This window comes from Puma concolor, chromosome B4 (assembly GCF_028749965.1).
Source record: "Puma concolor isolate L17-30 chromosome B4, mPumCon1.1.hap2, whole genome shotgun sequence".
Classification (NCBI taxonomy): Eukaryota; Metazoa; Chordata; class Mammalia; order Carnivora; family Felidae; genus Puma; species Puma concolor.
In genome coordinates this window covers 128,727,883-128,738,656 of record NC_141673.1, presented here as the reverse complement: position 1 = coordinate 128,738,656, position 10,774 = coordinate 128,727,883, and the positions used below count along the sequence as shown (strand labels likewise).

At 35.9% G+C, this 10,774-nt stretch overlaps 1 protein-coding gene across 4 annotated transcripts in view; it reads right to left on the bottom strand.

Moving 5' to 3' along the window:
• Window positions 1–359: 359 nt before the first annotated feature.
• The window catches only part of MINDY3 (MINDY lysine 48 deubiquitinase 3), a 97,184-nt gene continuing 86,769 nt past the window's right edge, over window positions 360–10,774 (bottom strand). For all 4 annotated transcript variants that reach the window (XM_086714852.1, XM_086714854.1, XM_025930552.2 and 1 more), the window contains 4 exons: window positions 8,979–9,051; window positions 7,566–7,653; window positions 4,236–4,307; window positions 360–1,840 (listed from right to left, as the gene is read on the bottom strand). In XM_086714852.1, coding sequence (XP_086570978.1) covers window positions 1,691–1,840; window positions 4,236–4,307; window positions 7,566–7,653; window positions 8,979–9,051 — 383 coding nt within the window. In that variant the 3' untranslated portion in view covers window positions 360–1,690. The remainder of the gene's footprint in view (window positions 1,841–4,235; window positions 4,308–7,565; window positions 7,654–8,978; window positions 9,052–10,774) is intronic.

The window sequence follows — 10,774 nt, the reverse complement described above, 5'->3', positions numbered from 1 at the left end:
TCTTGGTAAGTGTCCCACAGGCATGTATAAAGAAAACGGATCCACAGTTTTTTTTTTTTTTCCAGTCATGTGAGGAAAGACCCTTCCAGTCTCCCAGCTGCACCTGTAGATTGAGAAGGAGACAAGCTCTCTCCTCTGTGCTCTGTTTAAACTGTTCAGACCCAGAATTTGTAAAATGATTGTTTAATGACATGAAGTTTGGGGATGGTTGGTTAGGTAGCAATAGTAAAAAGTATACGCTATTTTGGAGGCTCAATGTTTCTGAGAAAATCTGTGCTTTTACATAATCCTATGGAATTTAGGACCTGAGTTTGTTTTATATACATTTGGAAGTAGCCAAGATTAACAACAGCCAAAAAGACATTGTACAGCTGTAATTTTAGTAGCTAGAATCACAGTCCTGAACATAATATCACCAAAAGTCATACATAAAATCGTGTGCCACTTTTTTCTTATGCTAAAGTCTACTTATATTAGAATAGTTAACATCTATGACAATTAAATAAAACCCCAAGTAAATTCACAGAGGAAATACACCTTCAGCTAAACAGTGAAGATAAAATGTAGTTCTCTTGAGAAATACTTCCCAAGTGAAGGAAAGAAACAATTTCTGGCTATTCACATTTCAAATTGCTAGGCAACAAACCTGAAGTAAATTTCTCTAGACAGGATAGGTCTTCTGAAGCTTTGTCTACTCAGGTTCTAGCACTCCGGGCTGGCTAAGTTATAGAGCTCTTAGGTCAGCATACGGTTTGGTCTCACTTTTCAAGGCATTTGTTGTTGAGTACATCATACATAGAAAGCTCAAGAACTTTCTGCTGGGCAGAAACACTGTGAAGTATTAGTGTCTTCTGAGTAGCTAATGTAAAAAATGCAAAGCTACAGTTAAAAAAAAGTGTTTATTTAGACCATCCACCAGCATAATAATAAATAATGCAATATACTAATGTAATAACAGATGTTCTCATGCATTTATCACATAAATATACAAGAAAGCTGGCTTACAGGCTGCTGGGACAAATTTGGAAAAGTGTATTTGGCAATACAGTTAACAGTGTTAAGACTATCAAACAGATTCTCTTACCTATCATTTTTTTGAGATATGTTCTCTATATATCAGTGAATAAATGGTAATGTTTCCTTATAGTTTCTACTTTTTATAAACATGCCAGAGCTAAGCCAATTGGCAAAGAATCCAGGTTGATAATTTATCAGTATTTCTAATGGAAACCAGATTTTAGAAAAGAAATAAGATTGAACTCTTCTGCCTTTCCATGTGGAGGCTGAAAGAGTGCAAGCCAGGATCACTGAAATAATAAACTGTGTCTGAATGAAATAAAAACCCAAAGTAGAAGTTTATAAAGAGTAACTCTGCTCAATATACAAATACTATATAGTATTAGGATGTTTTTAATTTGATAAATGACCAATTATCCGACTGTAAAAGTGATGAACTTTGATTAAAGCTTAATTTTGCTAGTAAATTTCACATAAAGAGTTAAAATAGGGTAACCTTTAACATAAAGCTTTAAAACAAATAATTTAAACTATCTTAAACACTGAACATGTGTTTTTAATTGTTATTTACAGTTGATGATACCAGTGTATAGCTTAATGTAGCCAACCGCCTGTCCTGCATCCCTCTTTCAACATCTGCTATTACGAACTTTCTTCTACATCCGTAGGCAAGTTAGTTCAGTGAAGGAGAGCGATCTGTGGTCCACAGTAACTCAATGTATGGCCATTTGGTTTGGAGACAGCGTTTAATAGGAGTGTCATCTGTCTGTAGCATGGGATCTTCAAAACCCATAACCACTGCAGTCCCTTCAACATACATGACCTGTTGAACAAAATCAAGCCACAAAGGTCAATCACTATTCTTAGCAAATTCTTAGGAGGGATATGCTGACAAACAAGGTATTGCATATTGTTTCATCTGGAACTTGAATTTTACTTTGATAGAAATTATGAGCAAGAATGCCTGCTGACTAATGGGAAAATATATTTGGAAACGAGGGTGATAGGCATTGTAACTGAGAGCTTATCAGTTGATTTTTAGCTCATGATTTAAAGGAAACAAAAAGTCTATGTGAATCCTGAAGCACATGCAGGTTGTTTACGATAATCATCCTTTAATTAACATACACCACTTGGAAGAAATGTTTATTTATATAACGAAGGCACTGTAACAGAAACAAAGGTATATATTCTGAATTTAAAAGTGTTAGGGTTCCAGAACTGGAGGCAACTTGAATGTGTGTCAATGCAATTTGCTTAGTAGAAAATGCTTGACAGATAAAACTAACCAGGTATTTTATATACAGTGGTAATGATCATATAAAGTACACATGGGCAGTTGGCTACTGGAAGAAACTTTAATTTACAATGAACTTTTAGAACTCTCTATGAAATAATATACTAATACCCGAACTCATTAAATGGGCTCACCGTGTACATTAAATGAGTTAGTCAATTTCATTTCGTGAAGAGAAACTAAAAGGAACAGATACAGACCGCCTTCTTCCAAAGTACGTATAAGTATTTTTATATATTCAGTGTTGGATACACATGATTGTAATTATGTTCGTCCAATGTAAAAGCTGTAAGCTGTTGGACTAAGCAGCCCAAAGAAACAAGTTTCTGTAAAAACACATTTGCATCTTTATTTTGGTGAATCTATTTCTACTTTTGATGAAAGAAACTTGAAAAGTGTGAGTTGTAGTTTTACTACAATTATCAGATAAAATAGGACCTATTTTTCATAAGGAACTTCACTTGCTTCTGGCATTGGAGCAGACCTTCTTGGGCAAAGTACTAGGACCTACCTCTGTGGCCTCAGCCAGCCTGTGGTGGCTGGATCATACTCCCTCCTACAGTGCCAGCATTCTAATGTTTGTTTATTGCCTCAGATATTTTTGGTAGGACCCTACCCTGTGGGAAGTAGTACTGCTCATCGTATTTCTGTTTCATATATGTATACAACTTAACAACATACATGCTTTGCTTTCTAGTACTTACATCCTGTTGTCCCATTAATACTTGATTTCGGATCTTTGTGTTAGTGAGATGCTTGTCATGAGCATGATTTGAGAACTTACTATATACAGGTAGCATGGCCGAGTAGACCAAGGACATTATTGGGAATCAGGAACTCAGTTCCAATCCCTGCTCTGCCAATGACTTGGTGAGTCACTTAATTTCCCTGTCATTGATGCCTCATCTGTAAAATATGAATAATACTTGACTTACCTTGCAGGGACTGTGTAGGCAAATAACTAATTAATGACCATACAATACCTCCTATTACAAGGTTATGTAAAACTTCAAAATCTAGAGGAAGCACTCATCAACATCTATAGCAAAAAAAAAAAAAAAAAACTTGGATGCTCTGTTCTAATTTATCTTGTGAAAAAAATCTTTGCACTCATATTTCGTCATGAAAAAGTAACTTTCAGTCTCAGTTTTAGATTTGATGTACACTACGATTGTGTATAGCCATCCTCAATTTACTTATGAAACCAGCATGGGTATTTCAAATTAAAAAGGTATGTTAGGCCTTATTCCTTCTAATAGTAGCTAATTGAATAAATGCAAATATTCCCTATATATTTTATGTGCAAACAAAGCTAATTACCCAAACGTTTGACTTAAACCAGGTAGAACCAGAGTACATGTGGAAGTGAATCACCTGTGTGCAGTTGTCAATGATTTACAAAGGAAAGCAGCAAAGTGGAGCACGTTCAAATGCAGGCTCCGGGGTAAACTACCTCAAGTGCAATCCTAGCTCTGCCATTTCCTGGCTGCTTGACCTTGACAAGCTGCTTACCTCTCTGGGCTTCCACTTCCTCCTCTGTAACATGGGGATGGATACACAAACAATACTTACTCCACAGGGAGGGTGGGAAACTTCAGATAAAGTATTTAATAGAATTCCAGGTAAATGCTCAATAAATGGTAGCTATTATGTTATTAAATACTTAAAAATATTTTCCTCAATCAAAAATCTTACCATTACCCCTTTCTTAATTTAAACAGATCAGTAACTATCATTGGGTGAAACTTGGTTTGGTAATATCTCTATAGCAGAGAGCAATAAAACATATGCAGATCAAGTTAGCTGTTTTGTCACAGTGAAACTATTGTTCCAAAACTCCAATGAGGATCTCAATGACTAACATATACTGAATATATTTACCAACTCAGGTGAAGACAAATTACTATGTGAATTATCATACCTTTTCATTATAATTTGACTGCTTCAATCCATTGTAGTGATAGACAGTAAACGACTCTGGACCACTGGAACCCTATTATAAATAAAAGACTATTAAAACTTTAAATTATACTTTGATATTCAGCAATTCCTAATTAGCAGTTGAAACGAAAACACAAGTTGCTTAAATCCCTACTCTTTGGCGAATTGTTTGATACAGCAAGAAACTTACTAGACGTCATCTACCAGAAAACCTAAGAGCTGAACTAGTTGCTTCTGGGGAAGAGGTTGCAAAGTGGGAAAGTATTTATTTTTATTATAAGCTCTTCTATACTAGTTTATATTTTTAACTGTGTGCCATGCATTAGTGTATATTTTCTTAAAGGATAAGACTCCAAAACACCCATATGTTTTGTAAAATATTATCTCTGCCTTTTTTTTTTTCTGGTTGTAAATAATTTGTTCCTCTCAATAACTACCTAAGAACAGTAACGTCACTTTTTGTCAACCTGCAATCAACAGCTAGACATCAGTACTTCTCATTTGGCTCACAATATCAAATTAGGGGTTTCCACACCACCCACTTCATCTAAATACTGTCAATTTTTAAATAGCGAAAAGAGCCTTGTGGGAAATGAAAAGCAAAACTATAGCGTTCAGAACCTATAACGGCATCCAATAAAGAAAGGAAATCCTATAACTTGCTATTATACTAAACTTTCAGGAATGTCTGATGATGTTAGCTCAGCTGCCTTATCCTGGGTTCTCAGCTAAAGATCAAGTTCAATTCTCTGAACTGGTGCATTCAAGGCCATCAGTGGCCTGGCCCCACCAAGCGCACCTGGCTCCAGTGATTTCCCACAGGGCTTGTGGCCTTGTTTTCCTTGCCGTATTGGATACAAGGATGCACATGGGACAGAAGCTGGTCCTGCAGTCTGCCTTAGAATTTGTTCGTTTTGGAATGTAGAGAAGAGAGATGCTAGGAATGCTGGCAAGGATGGCAGAGGGCCCGACTGCCTTCCTGGAGGCTCGCTACTTCAGTTCTTGAGTTTGTCTAAGCTACTCCCCGCAGCTCTGACCTTTCCCCTGACTTCAGTCAATTCAGGCTGTGCTTTGCAATGAAGCATCCTAAAATACAGGACCTAGTCTATCTTTTCAGCTGAATCTCTGGCTATTCACTTTTCTGAATTCTCTGTTAGGACAGACATATTAGTCATTTCCCATGAAAGACCTGGTGTGCTCAGCTCTTTGCACATTCATTTTTTAAGTTTTCTACCAAAAATTCTATCCCACTCAAAATGCTTTACAAGAAATAGAAAAATAACTTGATCATTTTCTTAATTGTTTACATCAGTCAATATAATTAGTTACTTAGATAATTTGGCTGCTTATTTTTCAGAGTTAATGTACTTTAACTTAGAAAGTATTTCACTGTCCTGGCTACACAATCTATATTCTTTAGTTCCACCTAACAATTGGGAGAAAATACTGAAATACCAGCAGAAGGTAGGGTGACATGGTGGCAAAGTACCTACTCTGGACTCCTCAATCAGCCACGGTCTAACTGACCTCAAGCATTTTTCTGAAATTCTCTAATCCTCAACTTCCTCATGGCCAAAATGGGTGAAAATAGCACCTAATTTATAAGACAGTACCTCATGCACAGTTGTGAGCTCAAAAAATGGTAGCTGCTTCTGCTATTATTATTAACAAATTGCCTTGAAATGCTTACCTGTATTCCACCTGCCCTCCCCTCCAATCTGCCTCTCCTTGAGGCAAAGAAAGGCTCTTCCCTACTGCCTACTTTAAGCATTTGTAGAGATTACAGAAGTTAGAGAAATGTTTTCCTGGCTGTCCTTCTGAGCCCAGTTTTACAACTTTACTGAGTGTTACCATATTGATGTGTTGGGTACAAAGCAGTATAAATGAATGTGACTAGGTGGGGATGTGACAAGTCTTCCTCTGAAGCAGCAGGTCTTAAACAATGGCACCATTAGAATCCTCTGGAGGGCTTCTGATTCCCTAGGGCTGGGGATGAACCCAAGAATCTGCATTTCTGACAAGCTCTGGAAGATTACATTTTGAAAGGCAAGGGGACTAAATTTATCTTTAAATAGCTCAAGGAATACTACAATTAAAAAATGTTCTTGAACTAATGAGTTCTTAGAATACTTGTAAGTCCTATCATGTAATTAATTACATCTAAGATGTATATTTCCAAAAGACATGGTAACTATCCCCCTTCATTTACATTTCGCCAGGATTTTCAAAATCCTGCCCTAAATTTAGTGCAATTTTTAATTTAATGCTATAAAGTGCTATAACTTACTGAACATTTATTAACCTGTCTAAAACAGAGTATTAGGTTCCAGAAAAGAACTTTCAGAAAACGCTGGTAGTTGGGAGTGTGAACAGATTGGCCATCACAACCCAGTGGACATTCTAGTCATGTCCGGAAAAAGAAAAATTTTTTTTCATGAAGCATTTACCCAAATTTTGAGAAGTCTAATAGAGATCTTGTGATAAAGTTACTTTTTGAAGTTCACCCCACTTTCTTTACTCATGGTAGGCGATCCAGATTTAGAAAATGTGGGTTCCTTTTTCTTTTTTAATTACCGAGGGTGAATGTCAGTAATATCGTCTACTCTGTTAAAGATAATTTAAACCTGAAATATCAAATTAACAATTCTATCTTGACATTTTCCCTCCATTATTTTGTTCTAATTTTGCTTCTTGACAGTATGTCTCCTTTGTAAGACACGTGAAAGAGAAACTGGCATTTCTATTGAAACAATAATCTTTAACTTAAGCCAGGCTGGTATCTGATGAAATGATCCCCATACACCTGACTCAAGTATTTGGTTTAGCAGTAAAATCCTTCACTGGGATAGGAAGCATGAAGAAGACACAGGCAGAGGCTGTACAACTGGCTTTGTCAACGATGCGGATGGAACACATGTCCTAATAGGAAACAACTCCACTCAAAGGTTCTTCTTTCACTCAACTAAAATTGTCCTGGACCTCAGCAGTTTCCACTACATATGAACCTCTTTATCTTTATTTAAATGTATTTAAAAATTGTAAAATGATGCAGACCATCTATGAACAACAGTGACCTGAGAGAAGGAAAATAGGGGTGCAAGTGGATAAAGAGCATCTTTGTCTTTTTACTCCACATACTTCTGAATGTTATGCTTCCTCTAGAAGAACAGTATCATGGTATGTATATACTGATGTGCGTCCATTTTTCCACTACCCCACCCCGCAAGTGTTGCATTACTGTACTGAAACAATAAAAAAACGCTCATCCCAATGGAACAAAACCGTAAGTGAATTTCTTCAACAATGTTACCTGATCAGGAAAAAATTCTTGGAGGAATGGACCCAATAATATGATTCCTAATCCTTCTGGATCTAATTTATTCTTCATGAGATTTATACTATAGGAAGAAGAAGAAGAAAAAAAAGGAAAACAGTGGATACCAAAGGAAAAAAAGCTCACTTTTCTTCTTTCATGGTTAAATTACTAGCACTGTAACACATCTGACTGCCAAAAATCATAAGAACTGTTCTTTTTAGACCCTTAATGACAAATACACAGGAATGACATCTAATTTGCCAAAACTTGGTTATTTTTAAACCAGAGTGATCTGTTACTATTTAGAATTTAAATTACGATGATGACTTTGGAATATTGTTCCTTATTAGGTAAAGTAATTTAAAAACCTCGGCTTATAAACTCAGGCTTATAACCTCCCAAAGGCAAATTCTCTTTGCTTCATAGGTATGTCTGCATTCAAGCTCAAAGAGAAAAAAGAACAACATCGAAAGGCAGTGCTACATCAGATCATCAGAAACATCTCTAAAAATCTTACCTTTAAGAACCAAATGAGAGGGAACCTTGAAATTCTTAGTCAATGTAAGCTGAAGGGTAAAGAGGTAGGATAATTCTCAAAGAGCTCAAGTGCAGTGACTTAGAGCAGGGGCAAGGACCATATCGTTCCAGGAGCAGCCTGGATTGAAGGCTGCTTTGCTTGGCCCTTAACATGCAGGTGTAGCCAAGGCTGGTGAAAGGTGTTATATGTAACCAGAAAGAAGGCAAAGTTTTAAAAGTGAAAATGGTCTTTTTAGAAAATTTTCATTTTCCACCTTCTCTCCCAAGTTATAAATGCCAGGTTAATTATACCTTATTATATATAGTATGCAAAGGGTAAGACATTTGAATGTCTGAGTAAGGGCAGCAGGTTAGGACATGAAACAAATAGACAAGGTCATATTTAATATGTTTAATTCATTAATCCTTAATAGGGTCCTGTTAGTTTATAGGCCATCACATATTATAAATGTGACTGGACCAATATACAGAATGAAGAACTCAGTCCAATCTGTCAGCTACTTCTAGAAAAACAATCTAACTCAAGTGTACTAACTTCACAATTCAAGGTATGTTATGTATTCTGATGAAAAAAGGAAAATTAGGTAGATGATATACAGCCACCTATGTAAGAATACGGGAAAAAAAACACCACAAAACTTTTTCCCTCCTTTCCCTAAGAATTGTCAGTAACCAAAATTGCCTGAATTCAGTTTTCTTTTGCAAATTACAGTGATATAAACAAGATGGTCTCCACTTGGAAATCAGTTTAGCACACACAGAGTAATTAGGATTATACCATTTATTGGACTAGTTCACCTACTTCAACTTCTAATGTTTTAAAAGCGATGGAGTCTGAGTCACATAAATAACACTTCCTATTTAGCTTACTATTCAGGATCTGAAACGAGGTCCAATGCTTTCATCACATCTTCTAGAAGTGATTCAGGTATGAATCCATTATCTGGGGAAAAAATTAGCAAAAACATTTTGGAATAAGAGTTTTGCCAAGACCTGCTATGAGAAAAACCATGTAAGAGGCAATTGTGGTTATTGTTACCAGACACTCTCTTCTTTTAGTTTTCTTGGGCACAGAGGCAAAGATTCATTTTAAGGTGAGCTTCTAATAAAAAAATTCCACATGCCTTCTACCTGAGAATTCCAAGGAGACTTTAAAGCCAAATGACTTCTTAAACAGGCTTACAAATTTCAATGAAAAGAAGTTTCTTTCTCTATTTAAAGTTATGGTAATTATTTAATAATTAGGTATGTCTTTGAATAAAACAATGTGAACTTTTATATTCCCTTTAAGAAATCCAATGAAAATCAGTCTTTACCAACAAATTCCTTTAGTTATAACGTCATTTAGCTTTTTGAAAGAATGTTAATTATGAGCTGTTATTTAGGTATTTGACAATATAAGACCGAGAGCTATCCCTGTAACAGACTTGATTTAAATAAAAGCCATAGATTTAATGGGAAAAATTCAAAAGTTGAAATTCAGAATAGAATCAAATGGTTGATGAAGACTAGTTTGTGGAAAATACTCCTTTTCTTGGGCTTGTTGAGGGAACAGCATTGGGAAATGGCCCAAATTCAGATGAGGCAATGGAACATGACACACAAAGAAAGCGTGTAGGTCAATTTGAAATCACAGTTTTAACAAGCAAGTTCATTGCCTTAAATGTGCAGTGCCTGAGTTTCTCTACCCATTTACTCATTCTTGAAGACTGTTTCAGCTTTAAATCAACTTCCAACACAATATCCTTTTCAGGAATTAGATAAGTTAAAAACAAAGTCTTTTCATGGAGAACAAGATGTACAAAAGCCATGCTTCCGTAATTCTACAGAATAAAATGTAGCTGTTCTTTCACGATGTGGCATATACTCTGTCTCTATCAGAAAGGAAATGAAGACTTTAAAGTCTTAAACCTCTCAAGTAGATGCTTACCCATTTGAAGCAAAACTGGCCTGGACTCAAGGCAAAGAATCATTTAGGATAATTTAAAAAGTACAGTTTTAAAAAGTGAAGGTTTAATTCCAAATTGTCAAGTTATCAATAATTTGAGGTATACAGAGTAAACTCGTTTCAAGGTACTTGTGAAAGGACTCGAGCTCTGTAAGCCTAACACTGATGAGTTTGAAAAGCAATCTGCTTAGCTAAGTCAGAGCTAAAACCAGCACTCGAAATGTAAAATAGGCTTTGGCCACTCGCTGACAAGAACGTTTCTCTGTATCGGTTTCCCTGTTTTCCAGCTATCATGTATGTCCACTTGAGAGAAACCCTCTGTATTACAGTGTTCTCCATGAGCACTGAATGGTGGGCAGTTTTCTCTCTTCTTGCCATAACTAGAACCTTGGCTAACTGACTGTATAATCTATGCAAAGAACAACCAGGAAAACAAACAACCTTTTTGGCTCAACTGTGATTAACCTCAAGCATAAACATTCCAACATATTTTTAAGATACCTACGAGTATCTTAAACAGACATTCTGGAGAATAACAGTCACCAGCAAGCCAGTATTCTACATTTGTACATACAGTACTTTAAAGTTAGATGGTAATGTAATTTTCAAAGACTTTTACTATACTCAGGATGAGAAGAGGCGATTTGGAAATTGCTTACCTTTTTAAAACGTTACTTTTGATGTTACTTTATTCTTTAATCATATCAAATCAAAAATC